Source organism: Eutrigla gurnardus (assembly GCF_963514095.1).
Source record: "Eutrigla gurnardus genome assembly, chromosome: 21".
NCBI lineage: Eukaryota > Metazoa > Chordata > Actinopteri > Perciformes > Triglidae > Eutrigla > Eutrigla gurnardus.
Genome location: NC_139932.1, coordinates 12,101,688 through 12,129,103, shown reverse-complemented (window position 1 = coordinate 12,129,103; position 27,416 = coordinate 12,101,688). Strand labels below are relative to the sequence as shown.

Sequence of the window (27,416 nt, the reverse complement as noted above, 5' to 3'; positions counted from 1 at the left end):
GAGTTGTGCACATACCAAACATGTACAAATGACAGATTCCAAAAACCTTTTTTTATTAGAACAATACAGCAGATATAAAGGTCTATTGCAATCAAACACTCCCATCAGAACAGAACAATGTGCTTCAACAGACGCGTTCCCCAAGAGAAATAAATACACAATAAACTAGATCAAATAAAAACAGAAAAAGGAGAAAAGAAAAGCTAAGAAATTGTGTTCAAAATCCTGTTCAGAAAAGAAGCTGCCATCAAATAGAAACCCAAATTTCAAGCCATCATAGACATAACGTTTTTTGATAAGCTCACAATTTAAATGTTTCCATTGTGCTGGAGCGAGATTTTGGTATTGCCAGAAAACACATTTAAAAAAAAGAAGTTCCCATTGTTTTAATCTCCATGTAAAGTCTCCACATCTGAGGCAGCTCATCTTAAGTAGTTCAACTTTTTTTTTGTTGTTGCTATGTTTAGAACATCACGTGATCTCTGGGTAAATGAGAAAAACCGCTGATAAATAGTAGAAAAAGAAAAGAAAAAACAGAGAAATTAAAGCTTGCAATAATAATACCGAAAACAACAGCGGATAAATTAAAAATACAATCCAATCAAAAAGAAGAACATTTTTTGAATCCAAAGGAGGGAGGACTACAACTGCATCTGTACTGTTATTATACTGCAGTTTTACCAAAATTATATTCTGGGGTCTTGTTTTTTAAAAAAACATCTTCAAGTTATCAATGATATGTTTTGACAAATCATTTAAGGGCATGTCATAGAAAAGAATAAACTCATACTGGTGACATGGAAATTAGTTTCATCTTTAGACACATCAGACAATTTACAGTAGGAAGGTAAACGAAAATGGCTACATATCAAGAGGACTCCTATATATCCTAGTTTCGACTTTTAGATTTGGTTTTAAGCACAAAATAACGTCATATTCACGAGGCCCGATTTTAGGTTTGTGCACCACTATGTGATGCCCAACAAACAAGGCGCGGGGTCAACACAAAAGGTTGGAAAAAAATGGAGGACAGTCGTTCTGCCCACTCCACATTTATATTTCAAGGTTTTTAGGTCAGAAAATGTACTCTGAGTTGTCACTGTTCTTTCGTCAGACTCAGAAGTTGTGCTGTATATTTCCTCCTTGCCTCCACCTGTCACCCTTGCATATACAGACTAAATAAAGTTTGTTTGAAGCTCTTCCCACCAACCGCAGCATTATTGTATTGTTCTCACCATTGCACCTCATTGCTAGCGAGATAATAACTATCCTCCTCATCTTTACTTGAGTCATTATCCAACATATTTATTTATTCTTGCCATCATTTTATAACATTTTTTTTTTTTTTTTCATATATATTTCATACAAATCTATAACCCGGAATTTAGAAATCTTATTTACATGGAAAAGTTTTTTTTTTTTTTACTTTTAAAAGTGTCTATTAACCCCGTCCCACCCCAGTTCCCGACATCTCAACCTTCAACCCAGAAATCCACTCAATTCTTTTTCTTTTTTTCCATAACTGAATGCTCTTAAGTGTGACTTAGAAAACAGCATTCAGCAAAAACACCTCAAAAATGTCTTTTTTTTTTTAAAGCCACAATTATGTTTGCTTTTCAAATCAAACAATTAAACTCTTAAATGTCTCAACACAGAAAGAAAATGAAGCATTGTCGAAGGGAGGTTTTGAATGCCTCGCCTCTTCCCAAAAACATGGAGATGCTTCTTAGGAAGAGCGGAGTCTCAAAAACTGGTTTTTAAAACACACCACATTGGAGTGATTTTATAATCGAACAGAGCCAGATGTGGTGTGGATGGAGAGACAATTAAGACAGTCAGAGGGACAGAAAGAGAACAAAAAAAAAAAACCCTCATCAGTCAGTTTTAATAGCCCCCCCCGGGAGGCCATCCTCCCATCCTCGTATTACGCACATAGACACACACCAGACAAGCCACGTTGGTCTGCAGTTTCAGGGGAGAGCAGTGTGTGGATATCTTAGGTTTCATGTGTATGTGTGTGACTCTGTGCATATAATTAGAACCAGTGCCTCCCCACAGAAGTGTGTGCGAGTGAACGACTGAGTCGGCGTGCGTTAGAGAGTGCCGTCCTCGGTGCAGCCCGCTCCTGCCTTGTGGCGAAACTCCTGCAGGTTGGAGACGCCGTGGAAATGAACGAAAGCCCCCGCGACCACCAAAATGTGGAAGAGCTGGTGGGAATGGAACTAGGAGAGAGAGAGAGAGAGAGAGAGAGAGAGAGAGAGAGAGAGAGAGAGAGAGAGAGAGAGAGAGAGAGAGAGAGAGGAAGAGTAAATTAAAAGTGTGTGAGAAATATAGTGGCTAATGGCTTCCACTTTGAAGAATGCATCCCTGATATTTTGTGCCGTGTGCGCTTGTTAGTCGCTTACCCAGATGTCACACTTGCCGGGGAAGAACCTCTCGGGGATGCGAGCGGCGTACAGACAGGCTCCGGTGATGTAGAGCGTTGCCATGAGCAGCAGCCAGCCCATCTGACCCATGGTGGTGGCTTTGATCAGACCCTCGCTGATGACAAAGTGCAGGGTGGGAACCACACCGCTCAGACCCAGACCCACAAACACTCCTAAACGTAGACAGAGAGGGACATTGTGAATACTTTAACCTGCATTATAAGATCTGTTTTGAGCCACTAAGCGGCGAGGCAGCAAGCTGTTAAACATAGGGAGTTGCACATTTCCATTCCAAGATATGTACGTGTGATGTCACCATCTCACTCTACCTGCTCTGACTCCTCTGTACTGTGGCGTGGCGAAGAAGTCACACTGGGAGACGGTGATGGCGGACAATCCCAGTATGCACACCACTATCAGGTAGATAAAGCGGGGCTGAGGGGAGCAGTAAAAGGAGTAGTACAACCAGGGGACGAACGAGCCCATGATCAGGAAGGCGATCCCACTGTAGTCCAACCTAGACGCAGGGAAACACGAGAGTGGATGATTACACACACTGCAGATGTCCACAGACTCTGTGTAATATTAGATTGTGGAATCTGGGAGTTGACAGTTGTCTTACTTGGAGAAGACTCTGGAGACGCCCTCAGAGTGGCAGTAGACGGTGTGGAAGAGCCAAGAGAAGGAGAGGCAGAGGATGGCTCCCAGGAAAAACATCCCGATCACCACCTTCTCCTGGACCGGAGCCACGAACGACATGTTGGGCCTGAACATGTACATCAGACCCAGACAGAGGAAAAACAAACAGCCTGCAGAGAGAGGAAAAGAGACGGAGAAACAAGATCAATAACTACAAATGTGGCGCCCCCCCATTGGGTTCATCAGGAATTATTAATTAATGACCGAGAATACATCTATTCTTTCTTCAAACAGTCCAAAACTTGTTAAACAGCATCAATAGTATTCACTGTTCACAGTCTACATGTAGGCGCAGTATCTGTGTTTAACCACTGGGTGGCAGCAGAAACTCATACAGTTGATTCTAAGTCAGAAGGCACTTGACTTATAGAAACAATAAACGGCTTTAAACCAAAGTTGGCAAAAACAAATCCAACTAATTCTAAAGGCACTAAGCCAAATAATAATAATGCCCTGGTATATGACGGAGGACTTTTCTTACACAACCCCCCCAGCTGAGCTTCTGACATCGCAGTGCTTACAAAAAGCCAATAAGCCTCGTGATGCTGCTTCCCAGTTTGAAATTTGACACATGATTGTTATCTAATCTCTGTGGTTTAATAAAGATTAACTTATTTTTTATTTATTTTTTGTATACATTCAATCATTCGTCTTTTGTTTCCCTCACTAAATGTCCCCGAACAAAAGCATCGGTGAGTCTGCTACCTAGCAAATGTGTCCAGATGTTTCCCGTCTCCGTGTGGATTCTGAAGATGCTCTTGAAGCAGGCGCGGAACGAAGGCATGGGTGGCCTGTGGCCGTGAAGCAGGAAGTCGTTGTCCTTCAGCCAATCGGGGAGCACGTCGTGAGGTATGACGCGCCACCGGCCCTCCCACACCTGATTGGTTAATGAAGGACAAAGATAGAACAAGGTTGGTGTGAATTGGTAAAGGTTCATTAAAAATAACTGTTAATCTGCCCTTTAGGAGAAGCAGCTGGTTGATTACTAAATGTCCTTGAAATAGGATGTGTGTGTGTGTGAGAGAGAGGGGGTACAGTATGTTATCATGAGTGTGTGTAGAGTAGGTGTCAAATGAACAGTATCAGGGTCAAGAGATGTAAATAAATAAACTGAAGCCCGACACGACTAACGCCCCTAACGGGGAGAACAGAGAGACTCCTTTGACAGTTCCCCTCCAGTGATTAATTTCCTTAATTTACAACCTGCTGGTTGCAATTTCAGCAGACTTTCAGTGTGTGTGTGTGTGTGTGTGTGTGTGTGTGTGTGTGTGTGTGTGAATATTAGTCCAAGCTGGTGTATTGAGTCCACATTCCAACAGACATAAACTGGTTTCTCAGAATTTGTTGTCAAGTCTTTTAAACCTAATGGCCCTCTGAGAGTTTCTGGCAAAGATAATGTCAGAAGAACAAACAAATAATGTGCTGTTTTTAATTGACTGTGAAAAATAACACTTAAATCAACTGCGTTCTACAAGTGAATGCCATGCATTCTGGACATTTTCCAGCTTGGCTTGTGCCAAGTCTCATGAAAACATGTTGCGTATAAGAGATAAAGCAGAATTAAAACATAAAAGTGGAAACTCCCCAGCATCTGCTCAGGACACAAAATGGTTTGCAGTTTTATTGGTGTATTTTACTGTAGGGTTTTTATTGAGTGGTGTTATAAAACAGCCTTGGTAAAACAAACATAGCTCTTGGGGAGATTATCAAATTTAGTGGGCGTCAGATTTAAAGGTGTGGTGCTCTGAAGCGTCTGTATAGATAAGTTAAGGGGCATATAAGGGGGGGATATGTCTTTCTACCATTTAACAGGATCGAAAACACATGCATCTGTAAGTGTGTTCTCATTACCTTGTGTACAAACTCCTCCATCCTCTCCATGGCATGGTGAGCCTGCAGCAGCGGAGTCATTCCCATGAATCCTTCGTCGCTGCTCCTCTCGTCCTCTTCCTCCTTCTCCTCCTTCTCCTCCTCTCCTCCTCTGTCATCCTCTTCATTTTTTCTTCTCTCCTCATCGCACTCTGGGACCCTCTGACAGGAGAAGAAACACACACACTGTAGTTTTATGACACCCAGGACATTTTCTCTTGTTCAAACGAAAATGATTTTTTTTTTTAACTGAGAAAAAAACAAACAACAACAACAGTTCCTTCGGTGTTTTTATGATCAGAAATGTTGTTTTTCATACAGATCAGGTTAATTAACCATTTCCTGACACGTCAGCTTTATTTTTTATTCTTTTTTTGTTCTTTCATCTTAGGTTGTGAAGCGTTGTAGAAGCAGTAGTTAGTGGGAATTTGGGTTTCTTCTCTCACTGTTTGTAGTGTAACCACATAAAACAAGCAAAAATAAAACACTGGATGTTTTAAGAAAAAAATAACGATTTTAAGAAAAAAAATATTTTTAATTAAACAGATGTCGACACAGTCTATCCAACCTCCCCATTATAAATAGAAGATTAGACAAGACAGCGTGAATTCAATCTAACACAATAGCGGTCACAGCTGGTAAGCCAGGGACAGAATTAATACAGCTAGTGCTTCGTGATAAATACACAGCCATTCATCATAACTGACAAACACAGTCGCACGCAGAGTTCGGCGAAAGAGCGACGCCGTCGTGTGGATTCAGGTGGACAAAATAGATAACGCGCTGCAGAACAAGGAGCAGATGTAAACACAAAATATGTTTTCCTTAACGCCGACGGACACGCAACCTTCAACAGTGAGGTTCTGCTTAAAGGAAGTGATTAGATAAGATGCACTGTTCTTTTTATTACCCCTGAGGTGGGGGGAAAAGAGAGACAAAAGCAAAAAAAACATTTTTTTTTAAAAAAGGAGCAAGACGGAGATGGATTGGAACAAAAAGCGAGCGAGCGAGAAGTCCTGTCGTATATATAATGTATGACTAACCTATTTTTTAAAGATCCTCCAGCAAAATACAATCCAACTGCTAGTGTGAGCGTATTGAGCTCTCTTATGTGGACATTTACGTGTCTCACATATTCTGTAGACAGTCAACACTTTCAGGGTCCCAAAGTCAGACTTTGTCATCGGCCTGTGTTCAAGTGTAGATTTAAAACACAGCTGAAGGCGAGCAACTGTAAAACCATAGTCCCAAAAAATAAATAGAGGTGACACCTGCCATTGATTTGTGTGCGAGTGTAAAGCGTCAGTGATCGGGTATACTACGGCGAGCAGATCTGGGTGACTGCCAAGTAAGTCACGTGTGCTCTGCAGTCTTTGTGTGTATCAGTAATAATAGCCTCTCAAGTGTGCCCATGCATGCATGTTATGCAGGTGTAAGCTTAAATCCAGATGCTGGCAGTCACACTGTGGATTGGGAGGTTATTCTGGAAGGGTGTGAATACCTGTGTGTGTGTGAAGGGTGTCCTCTAGGTGTACTCAAGATCACTTAATCATACACAGACACAATCACTCATGATGCTATTTCACACAATGCCTACAGCGAAATATGACGGCAGCACTGTAACAGTAAATGCTTTCAGGGCAGATTGGAGTAGAGGACAGTGTGTCACACACACTGCGTTTTAGTTAACGCGTACCGTACGAAACGCAACGCAGGCAAGGAGAGGTCGAGATGGATGGGAAGCATTTAGCCTACAAACCTGTACATTTTAGTGATTTATGATCAGCCTCCTTCTCACCAGAAACCATGTTTTTACGTGACTACTGTACAGTGACACACAGTTTTGGTTTTGTTACGTCAGGTTTGTGAGAGAAAGAATGTGTGCTTGTGAAAAAAAGTCTCATAACTCCTGATCTATGAACTAGTCTGGATTAGCCATAATGTGATCCCATGACCTGACCTTATTCATATGAGTGGTAAACCAAAGCAGGAATTATGTGACCCTGTCAACGGTAAATGCTGAAAAATCACCTGACTGGTGCCATTTAAACAGAAAGGCTGTTGTTGCGTCTATGGATTCTAAAATAATCATTATTAGTCGGTAGAACAACATAAAATGACTTGCATCCAAGGACAAAAAACATGGTCAAAATCAATGCACTAGAACCAGAGTGTTTTATTCTTCCTCCTTGTCCAAAACCTGGTGCCAAAATTAGCGATAATGCAACTCAACCGCTGATAATTCGGTTGGAGCTTCAACTGCGTTATGCTAGTAGTGGCTAATGTAGCCTTGAGCCGAGATGAGGCGCGGGCGACAGAGGTCATTTCTTTATAATTAAATCTGCAACATGAAACAGGGTTGAGCTGTAAAGAGGAAGCTGTGGGCTGTTGCAGATATTTGTAGGAAAGCTTGACAAATGTAGAAGAAACTGCTTTTTCTCGTGTGAAAACATCTGTTCGGCTGCACTAAACTCAATCCAGACTGTGAAAGCCGCAGCGTTGAGGTTTAGCAGCAGGTGATGCAGAGGGTTTGGCTGTCAACTGCTCCGCTGAATTTGCTGTAATCAGATCCAATAACAACGTAGAGATACAAAACAGGAGAACCGTAGGAGTGAAGTCAGCTCCGGGTCTTGGGAGTGTTGGCTATCCCCAACACAGTCACGTGCTTACATTCGGATGAGCGTTTCTTTGGACGAGCGCCGTGTGTCTGCCGCACGTGACTCAAACTCAGCTGCCCGGTCTTCAGCGAGTCATTAAGGCAGAGTTAAGGGAGTCAAATTCTGCTCCGTGTGAAAGCGCAAATGTGATCAAGGACATGATCTCATCACTCAGGGAAGAGTCAATCCTCGGAGGGCTCGGAGTATAACAGCTCATCTCGTATGACTAAAACAGTCTGGGGGGTCAGTGAAGCCAGGCCGGCTGCTCCACATGCATTGGGTAATCATCATCGTCTCATTTTGGTGTCATACTTCCAGAGAGTGCAGTTTTCTAGGAAGCGCTTTCCTGGGAAAAGCTTGAGGGGACCTTTGAGAATATGGGAATGTATTTGAACAGATTTGATTACATATTCAACCCCAAAAGGGAGGATGGTTTCAGGTTTGGACGTCATATTCAACTCTTAACATTGACCGCTGCGCAATAAGGAGCTATGTAAGAGAAACAATATGGCTAACTAGGTCTGCAACCAATCTTATTGTGATAATTACTCAAATTGTTGTTCTCTGTTTTTAGATCTTGCATAGTGTGTGAAATTAATAAACAAAGGTGGGGTGTATAGAACTTGGAAAGCACAACTACAACTTGAAAACCACATAAAGCACCCAGGAAAGTCTTACAGGAAGCGTGCATAACAACAGCGCAGACAGGTCCAAGACTTTTCACTCAAGCATGAGTGAAACAGCTGGTCTTGAATGATGTACACATAGAACAAGAGAGGAGCGGAGGAAACCCCTCGAGACACCGGGCCGCTCAAGATTAAATGAGGCAGTTTTTCTTAAAAGCCCCTCAAGACCACTCTCTCCCTCGGTCTCACACGCATACTTAAAACACATATATCCAGCTCCCCTCAGACTCATTAACCATTCTGTGTGTAGACCTGAATAATGACTTTCGCCTGACTAATGACTCTTCGCATGTACACACACCTGAAACACTGTGTGTGTGTGTGTGTGTGTGTGTGTGTGTGTGTGTGTGTGTGTGTGTGTGTGCTCCAATTAGTTCTGCTGAGCTCCACAGTCAGTAAGACGAAGATAAGTCTGAGAAGGAAATGAGGGAGGGGAGACGTTTCAGGAAAAACCTTCCATCTTCCAGCGAAACATGGAACTTTAGACTCGACGTAAACAAAGTCACATGCCGTCAGCTCGGTCGAGGGCGGACTCCAGGAAACAGCCACTGACCAACAAGAACACAGCTGGAACCCGGGGAGCCAATGGCAGCCGAGTCAGAACTTACAACGGACCAGAGAGGGAAGAGCTGACCCTTGTACACTGTAACCCCTGCACAGCACAGGCGGAGAGACCGGCATGTGACTCGCACATGCACAATGCCCTCTCGGGAGAATAACAATTTGGAAAAGATGCCAAAACAGACAGCATGTCCCTAAACGCGCATGCCTGACTCTAACTAAACAGACAATCTGTTCTCTCAGTTCTTGCCCGTGACCAACAGGAAGGCATGAAAAATCAGCATTAGCACGGCGACAAATAAAACAGATTTTCAACAAAGTGTTCACAGTTTCAGGGTTTAAATCAAGGATCTTCATTTTTTTTTTAAAGCCACTTCAAAGATGTTGTTTTTTTTCTTTTTCTTTCTTGCATCATTGGCTAGGACGGATGGATGAATGGATGTCAAACTGGGGCTTGGTATCACCTGAGGTGCTGGGAGATTTGTATAAGTCTGTGCAATGTGTGATGTTAGTTACTTTCTGAGGGATTTTTTAAGTCGGCTGGTTTGTGTGGGATTACATTACATCTCGACAAAGAACAAAAGACGCCAGATAAAAAACAAAAAAATGCTCCATCTTTGAGATATTCAATGGAATAGATCACATTTTGGATTTATACGCTTTCTTGCTTTTTAGATGAAAAGATTGGTCCCACTCAACCTACAATGTCCGAGGGTTTAAGGCTTAACAATAACGCTAGAATAACTTTGATTACAGGGTTCAATAAGAGGAAGTGAACCTGGATGTCTGATCCGTGAAAGCAATAATAATTTAAAAAACAACAACCTTTGTCACAAAGAGAGGATGTACAAAGGTCCAAAATCTCAAGCATTGTTCGCTGGTATTTGTTCACCGTTTATTGGTATTTCCCTTGGTTTGTTGTTGATGTGTGCGTAATACAATTCCACAGCTGAGCTATAACACAGCTGAGCCTACAGTGTTGAGCTCGTTTCATAGTTTGAACACAGATGTCTACTCATTCTCTGCTAAAGAAAGCAGAGGATACGAGTATCTGAACTTATTAACTTACCTAAATTGAATTAAACAATCTGCAAAAAACCCTCAATTGAACTCTAACGACCCTGAAAGTTTGGCACTTATAGATCACCAATGCAGATATAAACAGAAAACTATGATACTGCTCAACTGTTATGGTCCGCTTTCAGTATTCCCATATTAAATATTTCATACTAAAGTAATGGGCTAAGATTGTTGGCAGGTAAGCAGCTATTGTTTCTGCAACTTGTGCGGTGTTATCAGGAAGACACATAAATGCCAGAAAGTCACGAGGGACGTGTTGAAAAACTTCTGGAAACTTTTTAAACAAAAATCCCTAGAACTTTTAAAACAAAGCGTAAGGACAAAAAAAACTGATATGAAAGTGCAATGACTCTGTACTGCTCACGAACACATTTGGAGAGACACACTACTGACACCTATTTAAAATGTTGAAGGATTCAGCGCCCAGCCTGTGAGGTGTTAAGGAAGCCTCCCTTTGCTGATTGGGGTGAGGGGCCCCCAGCGTCCTCTCAGGTATCAGCAGGTAAAAAGAGCAAACATGAACGGACACAATGCACACACACGCACTCCTTTGTGTTTCAGCGCGACGGTTGTATTCGGATAGCCTTTCACACTGAACAATAGACCGGCAGCTTTGACTGTACACACACATACATGCAGGACCAGAAAGCGATGCCTCTGAGGGGAGAGTGTCGGGCCCATTTGTTTGATTAGCTCGATAGGTTACCAACGTGGGATGCTAATCACACAGTTCTTTGGGTAAGGTGTTTGCCTTCCAGGAAGACGTGTCTGTATATAAACAGGCTTATTTTTAGCGGCTGTGAATCTCGGACACATTCAATATCCACATCAATTTAGAGTGAGAGTGGAGCTAAAACCGAACATCGGGCGAGGCTGAGCCGACCCCATCATAATGCATCGCTAATTACTACACACCACGGAGTGATTCATCGAGTACGACAAGCCTTAAAGGTGGAGAGGGCGTCGATAATAAGAGGAGGTGGCGGAGGTTGAAAAGCTGGGAAAACAGGCTCATGATCAAACATGCAAAATCAAGTTCCCGAGAACTTGCTGGGAAAACTGGAGAATCAGTGAGATAATGCTCTATTCTCACGCAGCAACTGATTCTGAAGTGCCCTTGAGCAAGGCACTAAACACCCAACCACACTGTTGGTTAACTGACCTCATCCTTTCCGCTGATAATGACATAAAATGTCCTCTTTTTACTGTAAGGACTGTCTGTTATCAGGATAGCCATGAACATATTATTCCTGCTTTGCATTTAATTATCGTTCACGGGAATGTGATAATGCTTCGCTTTATAACTCTTGCACTATGTTCCACATACTTGTATGTATTTATTCCTCATCGCTCAAGGCTCTGACGATAATTAATCCACCAAATCCTCACACGTTGTCCCAAAACTTTAAATCTTAAATCGGTTGCGAACTTTAAAACGCTCCGTTTCAAAGTGAGGTCAAACGATCTTCTAATGTTTAATTAACTCTAGTGTTCAATCTACTTTTTGCTCGGTGGAAAAACATTGGAGTCTCCAAAGGGAAACCCGTGCCAAAACATGCCATGTGCACACACAGAGAGGCAGCAGGCTGTGGTCAAATGATGAAACCACACTACTAATTACTGTTTCAAACGAACAATTGAGAGGCCCAGTGTTTGTGTGTGTGTGTGTGTATCACATATCATACATATCACGTGTATCACATATCAGATATGCTTAGCAAATATCCATAAAAAGGTAGAAGCAAAATAAACTCCCATTCACACATCATGCTATTTAGTTTTTAATTTGGGTATATAGTTATATATATATGATAAATTAGGTATGATTTGATATGAATTTTACTGTGTGACCAGTCGACCTAAACAGGCCAATATGGCCATGACCAACCAGACGACAGCATGGTGTGTGTGTGTGTGTGTGTGTGTGTGTGTGTGTGTGTGTGTGTGTGTGTGTGTTGGATACTTACTGCATTGTGCAAGGGGCACTGGTGACTGGTTAGAGAACCTGAGGTGGGCGTGTCCGCTTTCTCCCGGGGGCTCATGGGATCTGTAGGCGCGCTGTCTTTCGTGTGTTCAATGAGGTTTGAAGTTCTGTGCCTCAGCACGAAGGCCGGGCCCTCGGCCCCGCTCGTCTCTCCTTCGTCCAGCTTGAAACGCTGGGCCGGCCTCCACAGACAGAAGACTTAACGGATGACGACGACGAAAATTTGGAGCAGGACCAAACCCGAAGTGTTCGGATCTTCACGCAGGACTATGGATCAGAAATTGTAGAAACAGAGGAGGAAAGATTTTGGGGAAAGAGAAGAAAAGATGGGGATGATAAAAAATGTTAATCTCCATGATTTGATATTCTTCAAATTTTAAATAACAGTGTAGCAGTTTCCCAAACAATGACAAATACAAGCTTATAATATAAACAACATGGAAGTTTGGGCCTTATCCAGACTGAAAATGATAGTAATAGTGGAGACATAACCTAGTCAAAGGGTAATAAGTTCAATCCCCTTAAAAGACGCACAATCCTGCAAATACGTCACTAACAGCACCGCAGTTCATTCATTCAAAGCAGGTCTGCATTCAAGATAAAAATGACGTCGGTTGTTGCTTTATAAGTCAGTCACTTGAAAAAGTTACTCGTGGTATCAAGGCCTTAAAATACTGGATCTCCTAACACCAGCAGAAAATTAGGAGCTGCTGCCGAATCGCTGTCATGGTGAGTTGCTTAGCGACGAGAGGTGTCAAGGACAGGAACAAGCGATTCACACACAGGAAGTAGATGTGTTACCTGTTGAGAAATTAAAATCCCTTTTTTCCTCCTGCATAATTCTCCAACCACTTCACAGTTTGTCTTCTGCCTTACAGGGAAAATCTAATAATATCGCATTTAAAATTCAAGCGTGACAATGAAGAAGAGCAGGGTTAAAGACTAAAGGTTCCTTGCTTTGTAAGGTTTCTTCATCTTTGTGAAGATGTTTGGCCTTCATTAGGATAAATCTGCTCATGTGGACCCGATATAATCCATTCATATCAGCTGGGTTGTACAGCAGCTTGATGAATACTGCAGCTGCACATTTATGTCAGCATGTCTTACACTGCTGAGATCTGTTTTTTTTTTCACTGTCTCAAACACACAGCGCACCAGAGGGGCCAAGTCAATGTGAACGTGCCCCTGAGCAGCAGAGCACTTCGTTTAAACCATCCCCCTGTGCTACGAACATACATTAGGGGATTATACTCACACTCGGGGGGTGAGGGGGTCCGGGGGCGACAACACAAAAGGCATGTGCACAAACACACCTGTGCCCGTACTTGTAAAAATACACACAGACTGCTAAAGACACAATTTGCAATAAGTGGATCTTAGAACTGCAATGGATGCAAAGTGAAGAGGCGAGGCAACACATTCATACAAGATATTGAGGTAGATCGATTTCACATTACCAAATGTAAAATCCTACTTAGAATGAAAGCACAAGTGATTGCTTTTGCACCTCTTCTGCTGCACTGGATCATATTAAATCATAGAGTTCAGAGCGCTGAAGGTGACAGAGTTGGCTTCGTCACAAGCGAGAGCATAATTTTGAAGTAGCTTTATTCTCAGATCTAGATTATAGTTTGACACCAGCATCACCTCTGTTTTTTTGGGGGTTATTATTATATCCAACATGATGTTGTTGATGCTGGAAGCAACAATGGGAGCATCTTATTACACACATTATCTGCGTGTTGTGAGGAAGTGAAGTACAGAAATGTCCAGTGAATGACATCATCATCATTAAAAGACCCACAGCAAAAATGCATTAAGTTTCATAACCCAATGAGATCGACCACAAAGTAGCACTATTGTATGCTACGAGGACGATAAAGAAGACTAATTGAACTGAGACGGCTGGCCTGTGGGCGAGTTCCATCAAAATCAAAAACTTCTATACTCAGAGATTATTCAATCAATCTCTTCCCTTTTCCTCCTTCCTCTTTCTCCCTAATCGACTATTTTTGAAAATTACATTGACGCTCTTTGAGTAACTGCGCCATCACTTTGTGTCATGAAAAAAAATTGTGCATACAGAACTTTACAAGGGAAACAGTAATGTCCATATAAATCCAAAAAATACAATGTTTTCAGAATATTCATTAGAATATTCATTTAAATACAATCTATCAGCCTCATATTTAAGAACAGCATAATCTAATCTCTTCTATTCTCTTAATATTTGTAACTAATATCAAGATCAGTCTATAGTTGGACACATTCACCTCTTATCTAACTCAACAGACTGTATTTACGTAAACCAGAAACAACCTCAGACACCATCATGCTGGAGGCAAGAAGAAAGCCAAAAAACGTGCAGCGAAGTTAGTAAAGCAAAATGTTCTGGCAAAGGATTGTCCTGTGTCTTCCTCACAATACCGTCTTGATTGTCAGTGCTCCTCTGCAGTCATGTAATTTACAAGGGCGAGTCAAAATTACACACACACACACACACAAATTCACATGCTCATTGGCGCTGCCTTCAAGGACCAAGAACAGAGAGGACAGAACAGACGGACCCCATATTGAGATAAAAAAGATAGAGATGGGGAAAAAGAGAAAAGAACATCTCCCAGACCAACGGGGCTTCCCGGTGTCCGAGCCAACCCCAAATGGAGAAGCTTCAGTTCTGAGAGAACAGCTGACCCAGAATATCTGTCCACGACAGGACGCTAAATGACTCATCAAGGTTTTTCGTGCTGTGTAGCAATTTTCTCGGCTCATAAAAGCCTTTTGGATGTCACATATGCACTCTTATTTTTTTCCCCCCCCTATTAAACTCGCTGTATGAGGTTCAATTATTTGTATGAAACAAACCAATCACGCACAAGTTTACCATCTGGCCCGGACGGATACTTTAACCCCAGGAAATTAACTGACTAACGATAAAAACAGTATGGCAGCCTGAGGGCACCAGGCAGGTGACCTGCTGGGTAAACCTGGGTCAAGAAAGGGAGTCACTAAAACTCTCTCCTCACTTGAAATATCTACTGTTGTGCCCTTGAGCAACACTTCCCGTCTAACAAAACTGCCCAGTAGCCATTGCTTTTCAACCATACCCAAAATTATTAACACAGACCAAGCATTGGTTGCATGCTGTCAGCAATATAGAAATGTCTTTCTGTTCCTCTTTTAATTTTTTATATTTTATTCTCTTGACACCATGAACCAGCTCTAAGGCTACGCCATCAATAAAGATTATTGTCCTTTAACCGCGGATGCTATTGAGCTTTTAATATCGATGCAATTGATTTGACCCACAGGTCAATACAAGCATTGCAGTGAGTATAGTGTGTGTAATACAGCTGACAAAACTGTGTGTATACATGGCGCAGGCTGTGAATAGGCCATTTTAAAACCATACAAAATGTTGTCTGGCAAAATGAATATGTGATCTTAAAATATTATATCTGCAGATTTCCTGTTGTGTCATGTGATGTGTGCCGTGATGTTTAATGAACTGCACTGAAATGAAAAGACTCCTCTGGAACGAATTTATCTGTCTTGTATTTCTCAGAAATAAACGATATGAAAGTATTAGTTTGACATTCATGAAGATACGCTTATTCACTTTCTCACCTATCATTAGATGAGAGGATTGATACCACCTCATATCTGTATGTTAAGCAAACCTAAACTGCTGCTGGCTTCTTCATGTTTACCATACCAAGATATGAGTGATATCGACAATTTAAATTCGTAGATGGTATCAATTTCAATCATCCTGTGACCTTGTGACACCTTTGAGTCTAGATTTCAGCTCGTACAAGACTTCACTACATGACAGGAGATGCCTATAATAATGAGCAAATCGATATTAACCCTAAGATCCATTTTGAGATTAATGGTAACAACGCACATCAACATGCTAAGATTACTAGGCTACCAGTCGACACACAAACAAGGTCATTTATTTGTGCAGATGATTCCACACAGGCATGGGCATGTGCTGCAGCATCCCCTCACGCTCATAGTCACCATCGTTCTGTCTCTCCGGCTAAACACACACACACACACACACACATACATGCACACACACACACGCACACACACGCAGAAGACAGCTGACATCACTTCACAGTAGCGTGGACTCAGTCATTGTCACTGTAGAGCCGTGAAGAGGTGGCTCCAAATAATCAATCCTGGCAATCCGACAGACAAACCCAACAGGAACTCGGATGAAAAGAAGAAGAAGAAGAAGAAAAAAAGACTGAGGAGAGAAATAAGAACGACTGAAAGCTGAAAAGAAATGTCAATGGGAATTGATTTGTTCTCTTGTTATTTTTTGTTCTCCTGAAGGGAAAGGGTGAGTGGTGAAGCTGGGTAGCAGTTGTGAAAGTGGAAGGAAAAAAAGAAGAAGTACCCGTTGTTTCTGGTTCTTCTCATACTGTGGCGACATGTAAGAGCCCATCTGCCATGACAGCTTTTATTTTAAAATACCACGTACATAACTTAGCGTATAAATTATGTCTTATAGAGAAAGGCAAGGAAGGGGGAAGGGCCGTCTTTGGCTAGTGACCTAAATGATGGTGAATTCTGCCCAAATGTGAGGCGTTTGGTTTAGGGAGCCGAGGGAAAGAAAAACACGTTCCATGAGGAAGTCCAGCGCAGACAAAGACACCCGACAGAAGTGGGTGAAAGTGTGACTTCTACCAACTAAAGGAGAAATAAGTGAGAAGCAAGAAAGATAAGATGGAAGATGGAATGACAGAAGCTATCGCTCACGGAACCTGCTGAGCAGCATCGTCTGGATGTCAGCTAAACATGCGCGCTGCATTACTGTGTGGATTTTTTGTGTGAGCGTAATAGCATTTTCTATTTAATTTCAAGCACTAGCAAATAGCAAAAATGATGATGCCCAATTTATACTTTATGGAAAACGCATAGACAGACAGAGTTAGAGTAACGAGTTTGCCTTTTGGGGCATGTCGGTGCATGTGAGCGAGCAGCAGTAACGGTTGATAACGCAGTTCTTACTGATGGTGTTGTGGCGTAGCGCCCACCCTTTGGTGCCTCTCGCTGTTAGCACTGATACCGCTGTTCCCCCTTAGGAATGTTAGCTGCGAGCCGCTGGCTTAGCTGTCGCCACGAGAGCCTTGTGAAGATTATTAAAGATGTGCTGGAAAGGCCTTAAATGCAAACAATAACTTGAAATCAAATGCAGTCTGATTAGAAAGCATTTAAAGTCAAACCTATTCCTCCTGTGTGTAGGTTAGTGTAAGTTTATTCATTTCCACTGCAATGTAAAAATATCCCTCTTCCAACTTCGTTCTGAATACATTGAGGCTCCTTGTTCTTGTGTTAACTTGGTCACCGACAATGTGTGCCCACTCTCAGAGTCACAAGGTTGGTGGTCTGCTATGTCATAACTGTCTGTCTGTCTGTCACACACACACAAACACAGACACACACTGATAAAGAGAGAGAGAGAGTCACAAAACAAGCACTGTGTCATATAGGGAAAGAGCATTTTTCACACACACACACCGCATTTAAATTATATACGGTTACATTTAAAATCACAACAGTTGCCGTAAAATGACAGACCTCACATGAACCATAACAGCAAGCATACTGACATCAACAGACATTCAAGTTGTCTTGAATCAGTCTTTTCTATTTCTAATAATGGAAGGTAGATGTGTGTTCAATTCAATGCATGTTTACCCCGGTGTTGCTAAAACAATGAGGCAATGATGTCTCACAACAGAAATCCTACTTTTTCTACAACACCCCATCTGGTTTTTCAGGTTAGACAGACGGCCCAAAACAGTCAACAGGAGACAGAGTACAGGATACACAGGTCTATCAGTTTAAAAATCAGTAAAAACAGGCTTTTACTGATCTGTATCATCTTGTTTAGTAATCACGCTGTTTTGTGCGTGCAAGAGTTTCACAACATGATAAGTCAGCTAAAAGACAAGCCACGTTGACTGACTCGATGAACCGCTGCTCGGTAAACAGCTCACAGATGCTCATATCTTAGGGAGCGGTTCCTTCTTTATTGGTCACATCAGTCCAAAAGCCAAAAACACACTCCGTTAGATACCAGTGATAACAGATTATTCCTTTAAAATAACCGAATAAGAAGACGGACGTTGCTCCTGACCTGCTGTCATGCCTGTCTCTCCTTTCACTTATGCTAAAAAGTCAGGGTGAGTGTGTGATGGTAGTTAATTAATGATGGATTTTTTTTAGTGTTGGTGAATACTCTTTTCTTGTCAAATTGTCAATAACTTAAGACTCTGATCTTGCTTACTAAGGTAGAAAGAAAGGGAGTACTGCTGACAATTAGTGTTATTCCTCCTTTGTCCCAGTGGTTTTGTTCCTACAAAGCAATTACACCAGTGCATTGTCAGCCCCTGATCGGAATTGACCTTAAACCTCTTTATCGTGTGGAAAGAGAGGAATTACAGTTTAGTAATTTACTACAGAATGTTCAATATCAAGTTAACTACAGTGCCTATCTATTACCTATTTTGGAGGATTGGAAATTACACTCTTTCCCAAAAAAATAAAAAACTGGATTAGTCACTCTTGAGTCCAAATCTTTGGTGGTGAAGTTCACTTTACGGTGCTTTTATGCTGTGTGTTCCTATAGGCCTCCCCCTGCAGTTGGGGGCTGCATTACAATGATTTAAACCTGCTGTTGGGAGACCACATCACTGCTTTTACTGTTCGCCAGGACTACGCAACCTGCAATTTAACATAACCACACGCGTACACACCCAACCTACCATAATATTACTGAAAACACACCTTTAAATCTCCGTCTCCATGTCGCACCTATTCCTGGGTGGGGCTTGCTTCACAACAAAACGATGGTCACGTCAGGCTATTTGCAGCCCAGTTTACCATGTTTTTTTGTTTTCTCTTTTATTAATCAACTGACAATATTTTAAAATAATTTTTAAAACTTGATTTTGTAACAGTAACCAATCATATAGCTGGGCTGTCTGTAAGTGTGTGTCCCATGGTTACATCTAAGTCCTGGTACAACAGTGAGTTACTGATGAGGCTGCCAGCAGTCTTATGATGGAGAGATAAACAAAGAGACTCAGTGTAAAGGGAAGCACGAACACATGCACACCCTTGTTCTCTCATTCACCGCATACACGACCAGGCAGCAGCCACGTAGCATAGATACTAACGAGTATACACGCACGCTTGATACATACGGTGGACGGGGGGAATATTTTACCATAAAAATATGCCTTCAAGTGTCCTAAAAGTATTTTATGTGCTTCTTTATGTGCAGTTTTAAACTATCCCCGCAAGAAGATGCTCCTAAAACATTCCTTATTTCATCAGTAGACAAGAGAAGCACACCGTTTCAGATTACACACACATGCACAAGCGTAGGTCTCATGCTAGTTGACATTCAGGTGTCCTTTGCCAGAGGAAATGGGCCTATTCGTCATCGTCAATGGTTTGGTTTAATATAAAACAAACTCTCAAAAACCTGTGTAACTCCCGTACTAACATGCACACAAACTGTTTGGCAGGCCATCTATACCTCACAACTTGTTAACCTCTTTTTGTAAGTGGCAGATCATTAAAAAAAATAGCCGATATTATCGACGTGGCGGGAGCCGGCCAGAAGGTTGAAAATATTACCTGATTTGCCTCCAGAACGGAGATGTGTGTGCAAAAGCAGAAAGCTCCACATAAAATATCCAGGTAATCCATGCTGGCACTGAATTTTAGTTTTAACAAGATATCTATCAACTCCCAAGGTTGATATCTTAATCGTAGATTTACAAGTTGAGTGTCTCCCTAAAGTAAGTAACCACACTTAACTAAATATGTGCCCTGAAAAATGTGCATGGTTCTGATGCAATGCACGCACTTACACTTTAACTGCCAGAATTACGACCAAAACTATATTCAAAGACACTGCTCTGTAAACGGTAGTGAACCAACAACGGCCTGAACACAGAGCAGCAGACACACACCACAACAAGGTCAATGCACTGTTGACTCTGCTGGCGAACACATCGCATCTAAATGCAGTGTTTTTCAAGCACTGGGTGCGAATCCAAAGGTGAATCACACGTAGGCATGGGACGATGTGAACATGTCATGTCACTGTTATCCTGACCCAAATTACTGTGATGCATGATATTATCCCAAATAATGACAAAAGAAATATGCGTAAAACTCTTACACTAAACATTGGACTCACTTTACATATTAAGAAAAAAACAAATAATCAAACAATCTCAAATAAGGAAATCGTAAATCATATCTCTTTGCATAATTAAATGATAAATACATTTATGACATGATACATCCTGGATTTTTGCAAATCAGGCTCTATTTTTAACTTCACTACCATGGTAGCGAGCTACACAGCCCATGTTTTTTATCAAATGTTATATTGGCTTATATAAAGGCTGAATTCTTTTTAGCTAACTCTATGACTGATCTTTAGGCCGAGGTCACCAAACTAATTTAACCAGATAACTGTAAAAATGCCTAAACGTTAACAAACAAATATTTACAAACCAACATGCGTGCACAAAAAACGCATATTCTGTTTGTTGTCAGAAGTGTTTGGGGCGCAAGATGCTTACCGTGCGTATGGACTAATTAATTAACTCGTGACAGGCTTATTTTCACTTAGGCAACAGCATAACAATAAACCAAAAGGACAATTTTGTCATTTTTGTTTGGTACGACACGCACACACACACACACACACACACACACACACACACACACACACACACACACACACACACACACACACACACACACACACACAGTTTCAAAGTGAGAAAGCTCAGACTGAGAGAATAAGAGTGATGTAAAAGAGGGAGAGACAGCTACTACGGTCTTATGATCAAGTCGTTTTGCGCTGACAGTCCTCTCCTATTCTTAGAAGCTATGTTTAGCTGCTCTTTTGCCTGGCACACTGTCAAAGACTGACTTCATTATACATTAACTTCTCTAGAGCATAGTACTTCCAGAAAAAAAACATGTTATAGCCATGTCCAGAAGGGAGAGTACATCAGCAAAAACAATGGACATTTCAAATGTATTCTTTCTATAATTGCAAATGAATATCTTGCAAAAGGAAATTACAGCAAATGTTCTGGTTAGATGAATGTAAGGGGTGTGATTCATGTTCCAGATAAATTAACTCCATGCGGTAAATTCTCTTGATAATTCTATAGAATACAGACTTGCTAAAGCTGACATAAAAAATGATGCAGACTGGATCTGCTTTGCATCCTATGTGGGTTTTGACACAGAAATGCATTGACATGCACAAGCGCAACTTGAGAATAACAGCAGGGACGGGCGGGTGTAATTATATTTACAGATCACAGTCTTAAGATTCCAGTGCTGTTAAGTAAGTTGCAGAGGAGAAAATCTGCACTGGGAACTATTGACACTGTGAAACCCCAAAGGGTCAAACTGCACAAGAAGCCACTGATTAAAAATGCAAAAAAGGGTTTCAACGCAAATACCAGCTAAGAAGCAGGCTCCATGAAATATCCATGGGCTAATCCCAGGCTCGGGGACAGCTGGGAGTGGTTTTGTACATATAAAGTTTGGGTTCAAGACAAACAGGCTATCAGCTACCCAGCCCATGAAATATTTATGAGATGACCTCATGCTTTGTGGCAAAACGAACAGACGGAAGAACACAGAAATGGGATGGGTTTCTTCATGTGCTTTCAGCACAACTAAAAATAAATATTAAGCAGGAAGAAATAAGAATTCAACACTATAGTCACCAGTCAAGCCGTTTCTTTCTATGCATTATTACAAATTAGTGAATATTGGCTGAATATTGTTCACTTCTTCTATGAGCAACGGTTCAACAAACACTAAATTAAAAAACATATGGTTTGCTGTATGAAATATGCGTTAAATCGACAGACAAAGCAGACGGATTGGGTTCAGACTTCAACAAGTCAGCAACAGGAAATCAATGTATACTGTCCTCCATGGGAACATATTTGTTTATTAAATTATAATTATTATTCAAAGAGGATTCAAACATATATTACAAAAAACACTGCATGTTGCTACTTACTCAGGTGCAAATTTAGATTAGTGTAGATTAACAGTATATTATTTCCCAATTTCAAAATATATCAAAATGTATAAATATATTTGGAAAGAAGCTGAACGTGAGCTGAGCCAAAACAAGGGCTGACAGGTGATGAAATTAATCAGGAGCTTGTTCATTCATAAATAAAGGCAAATACGTTGAAAATGGCAGCTAATTGAGACCTACTAATGCTCTAAAATCAGACATACACACACACACACACACAGGAGTCAAGGCTGGCGAGCAGGCAGGACAAAGAAACCCAAAACTCCAGCCAGACTACCTCCTTGTTGACAGCGACATTACTTCCAACGTACAAAGGAAAAGGAGCGTTTTAACACGTTTGACCTGAAGCTGTTGCGAGAATGTTCTACCTTACATTTTTTTCAAGCTGTGTCGTTAAAGGTAAAAAAATAATAATAAAATAAAAAGCAGGCTGCAGCCTATCGACAGGCTACGATGATGGGTTTGTTTACACCGAGCTAGCGAGCTGGCTAGTCTGCTAACATGAGCTGCCACATCCCAGAAAGAAGCCAGATAACTATTTAACCGAGCTCGTGTCTATTTTGACAGCTCGCCAAATCGACCCATCTGCCTTTGGGTGTGCCAAATACTGCCTCCGTGTGAGCGATAACGCCCGGTGAAGACACAGCAAAGGGGTGCTTTCTCTGCTGGCTAGCAGATTACGCTTTTTCTCTGTTGTTTTGACAGCCAGAATTAGCTGGATAGCAAAGCTGCTAGCTGGCAGGTTGTGCTCGGAGAGGCGCTAACGTGACGCTGGGGAAAGTCCTGGGTGAATTCAACAGTCTGAAACAAGGCAGAACAACAGCGATGACGACCGAGCGGTGGCCAATGTCAGTCGGGATATTCACCTGGCCGTTGTGCCTCAAGCTGAATCCGTCCTCTGGGTAACGTAACACAGTTTGGTGGAGTTGTAGTCGCGGCTCTGCTCTTCCACACTCTGCACGGTCTCTGACTGTCGCTAGACCAAACTGGACTCGGAGACGTCGGAAGGGAGGCGGTCACCGAGTGACGTCGCTCGCATGAGCAGCGGACAGCCAATCGGATCGCTCGACGAATAGACGACGGCCAATTACCGACGACCAGGAACAGGAAGTGCTATTTCTAGAATTGAGTAACGTTATTTGTAGTTTTTATAACGACGTGGGCAAATTATATGACAGAGGAGTGTGTAAAGCAACATTTCAAAGATGAAAAATATATATATGAACTCTGTATTTAATATAAAATATGCTTTTTTGCTTCTTTTTTTTTTTTTTTGCACAGCCAGCAGTATTCTAGGCAGAACCTTTGGCCAGCAACTGCCATGTGTACATTGAGCAACTGTTTATCCACGCTTGGTCAGTCAAAAACCGCGTATATAATACCGCTTAGTCATCACATATACAGTACAGTATGAGCTTATTTAGCCTGCATGTTGTTTTGTCTTTAAAATGTCAGGACGGCTGAAGCAACATTATTTGTAACTATGGAAGCCCATTTCTGGAACTGCCAGAAAATTGAGAAACTTTCTCAAAATATTGATTTAGTATCTCAAAAAAAAAGAGTCTCAAAAATAATAAGAAACTTCCTCAAAATGATGACATAGTATCCCAGAATAATACGCGTAGTCATTATTTTAAGAATGTTTCTCTTTTTTTCTCAAAGTGGCTGGAATAGCCTTCCATATGTAACTATATCTTCAGCTGTAATAATAATATATATGTTTAGTAGTGTGCATTGAAAATTCTTGGAGACAGGTCACAACTCCTCACCACATGTGACGAGAAGCTATGCAAAGAAAACACGTGCGGGTGGTGTGACAGTTCGTCTCCACACAAATATCTGAGATGGGAGTATGCAGTGTGACAAATAAGGCCTAAGCACACACACACACACACACACACAATACCCTGCTACGATGCAATCATGGTTAACCCTGATTTCATGATTGTGCAAATGGATTAATTGTGATGCAAGGCTCCTACAGGGTGCGTTGCTGCTCTCAGCACAGTTTCATTGGACTGGTTCATCCAGTTGACAATCTCATCAAGCAAGTTCAACAACGTTTTCAACTGATATTCTTTTGTTTTCAGGAGAGGAGAGGCCTCTGAACTACCATTTGGAAGAGGTTGAGGAATATGTTGAAAACCTCGCTAGTTGGTAGTCTGGTGGGACGATGTGTGATGTAACCTCAGCACTTTGACCTGAGAGTTCATCGTAATCTTACCTGATTGATAAGAATCGTCAATAAGAGTAAAGTTTTATTTCCCTTGAACTAAATGGGGCAGTGTATCGGTTTATCTGTAGTCCATGTAGTTTATGGAGAGACATCTGAAAACAAGTTTACAATATACTATAAATCATATCAGTATGATCAGAGAAAGTAGATTAAAAAAGGAAACTGGCTTTTTTTACATGGCTCATTATTTATGCAACACATTTGACTTTTTTTCAGCTAATCGGTTGGCTGTAGGCATAAAGTTCGTTGACAAAGTCCACACTCAAGGTTTCAATCATTGATTTATTTATTTGTTTGTTACAATACCGATGTGTTTTCAGAGTTCTGTGGCAAGGACTCCGTGTACATAAGCATAATGGGATGTGATTGTAACCTCGTGTAGCACCGATGGTGTGGTTGAAACAGATGTTTATCTGAAGGATAAAAAGTGCTGTAAAATATGTAATGGATGGCTCCTTTAAAGTTGTCTTTTCTGGGACTTGGTCTCGGTTATCCTTCCTTGTCTTGGGAACAGCACACAGCAGAGAACGACACCCTAAAGGAAAAAGCTTCATGGTCATTGTCCTCTGCCCGTATGTCTCTTCATTTAGAAATGTCATCAAATTGCATCATCTTTTTATAAAATACATTTTCTGTTTTGCACACTTTTAATATGAGAGCACCGAGTTTGAGACTTGTATGTCCTCTGGCTCGTTCTGTGTTACGACGACTGCAAATTCTCCATCGCACGCTGTTTCGTTTTTCAGCCTGATATGATACGAAACACATGGAACTGCTGGTTACTAAAGGGAGACCTTCAGCTCCACAGCCCCACAGTGAACAACATGCATCTGCAATTGGCAGGGCATTGCAGTTTGTTTGCATAACCTTGATTCCTGAGTGCACGGCGTTCACACTGCTAATCCAGCATTTAAATATTTCTTTGTTGCTCTATCTGCGTGTATGTGGGACCATATGTGTGCAAGCCCTTTCTATTTAGATAAGTAGCTGCCGTTTCAACCGGAGCAACAAAAACAAAAAACAGACTTGGCTGCTTCATATATGATTTTAAACTTCACTGGACTGTGCAAAATAAATGTTTAAAGATTCAATCAGCACCTTTTACTGTGTATATTTCCATCGCCACCTTGTACACAATATCTGATGTCTAGTTCAAACACATAATGACTGAAAAAGACGTGCATTCACATTTGCAAGCATTAAACATGACTTGAAAGCACATAACTTATTTAAACTATACATACAAACTGCTACTTAAACTATGATGATGACATCCCATAGCAAAACAAGCCTGTATGTAACGCATATCATCATCTCACATATGGTCACTCACACCCTGATGCACAAACAGGGCGCCAGAAGAGAAGATGTGAACGGATTAACACCTACCTCATTCTCTCATTGACAGGCTGTTGCACGCCGAGATATACACATTGCAAATGATGACGTTAGTTATACCTTGTTTAGAGCTAATAATGCAGTCTATGCATATTGCAAACATTTGCTTGAAAACCAATAGAGTCAAACCCCGTCTTCACCCGCTGCGTGTGATGATTCAGAAAGTGTGCTTTTTCTGTGAAGCCCGGAGCGACTCTTTGCATATACCTTCTGGGTGTCGCCGTTCATTTGAATAACCTTTTCATGGCCGCTGCCCTGAGTTCCTCAAAGTGGTTTGATGTCAGCGCTTATGGATTTATTTTGCAGCAGATGATTACGGTTGATATTTTCATTTCACAGTTTGCATGAGCTCTTTTGCACTTTGCAATGAAAAGCAAGCCGGATTTACATTTGGTTTGATGAGCAGCCACAGAGAAATAACTGAAGCCATAAACAAGCCTTGGCTATTGACCCCTAAACATGTCATCTTTTTTAATAAATGAGTGTGTGTGTGTGGTTTCCTGTGTGTGTCCACTTCACACCAACTGCCCCAGAACCCTGTGATGCAGATAAATGCAACATGTACAACATGTACAGCCAGTGAGCTGCTGCGTGCAGATTTTTGTGTGATGAATAATAATTATGACTGCGTGATCTCTCCATGTGCGACAGAGGGGGTTGACAAACTGCACAAGGCATTAATTAAGATGAATAAGAAGAATAAAGTGGCGCTGATGTGAGAATGACAATCTCAACCTCGCAGCACATTTACTGAATCCGACAGCAGCGTCCCGAGAAGATGAGATATTCTGGTTCCTCGGTGTTGATCGGTCCATTCTGCTCCAGCAACAGCTGGTAGAGAGCATTTATGGATGAATGAGCTTGCAGATAAGTGAGCTGAGCATTTGTGTTTGACTTGGTCTTGGTGTGCGTTTGAAAGAAGACAGAAAGAGAGAGAGAGAGTGTTCGACACAGCAAAGGAATATGAATGTATGTTCACCGCATGTATATTTGTGTGTGAGAGAGAGAGAAAATTAGGTTGTGTCTTCTTCACTAAGCTAATCCCGATCAGAGGGTTCGCCTACGGATGTCTTAACCACAACGGCTGCTGGCTAATCTACACACTCACATACACACACACACACACACACACACACACATGCAAGCTCCCATAGTACAGTTTTCCTCTGGCGTTATGTACAGCTACAAACATGATCAAAAGCTTTGCCTGTATGAGGCAGCATTGTGAAATGCAAATACCTCATGTATTTTTACATAAACTGTGACTTCTCATAGGGAACAACATGGCCATGAGCTTGACTTCTTTGTATTTGGGGACCTCTGTTTGGGTCAGTGTTGTTGCTGCCGTTTCCCCCTGCTGGACGCGGGAGGTGCCGACACCAGAGCTGCTCCAACATCCAACATGTGGGAGACCAGGTTGTAGAGACTCCATTGTACATCCCTCAATGCCAAAAACTGCACGGAAATGAGAAAAGCTGTGAGGATAAATGGCCTTCTTGCAGCGATGTTCTTCAACTGCAACACGAAAAAAAACGTAAGCAGGTTTGGCTTCATAATCAGATAGTTGGCAGTCCGATATTAAAATGTCCTGCGGGTAAGAACCAGAGGGCCAGTTTGCAGCCAGAAGTGCAGAGACGCTCTTTGGCCTTTTAAAAGAGACCCGCGGCGACTTGTTTGGCCCCAGTCTGCTGCCCGGCCGA

General features: G+C 41.7%; 1 protein-coding gene across 1 annotated transcript; it reads right to left on the bottom strand.

Moving 5' to 3' along the window:
• Nucleotides 1-32: 32 nt before the first annotated feature.
• adipor2 (adiponectin receptor 2) lies at nt 33-23,069 on the bottom strand. The gene is made up of 8 exons (XM_084038410.1): nt 22,949-23,069; nt 11,946-12,229; nt 4,977-5,156; nt 3,831-4,002; nt 3,049-3,235; nt 2,756-2,943; nt 2,406-2,599; nt 33-2,222 (listed from the first exon to the last, which is right to left on the bottom strand). The coding sequence occupies exons 2-8, from the start codon at nt 12,018-12,020 to the stop codon at nt 2,094-2,096; spliced, it is 1,125 nt and encodes a 374-aa protein (XP_083894536.1). The 5' UTR covers nt 12,021-12,229; nt 22,949-23,069; the 3' UTR covers nt 33-2,093.
• Nucleotides 23,070-27,416: the final 4,347 nt, after the last annotated feature.

Bases quoted from the DNA above. Each gene is read 5' to 3' on its own strand.
- adipor2 (XM_084038410.1), bottom strand. From the start codon at position 12,020: ATGAGCCCCCGGGAGAAAGCGGACACGCCCACCTCAGGTTCTCTAACC. The intron at 3,236-3,830 runs GTAGCAGACTCA...CTCTCTCTGCAG, and splicing joins CATCTGGACACATTTGCTAG to GCTGTTTGTTTTTCCTCTGT. The intron at 2,600-2,755 runs GTAGAGTGAGAT...GTCTACGTTTAG, and splicing joins GTACAGAGGAGTCAGAGCAG to GAGTGTTTGTGGGTCTGGGT.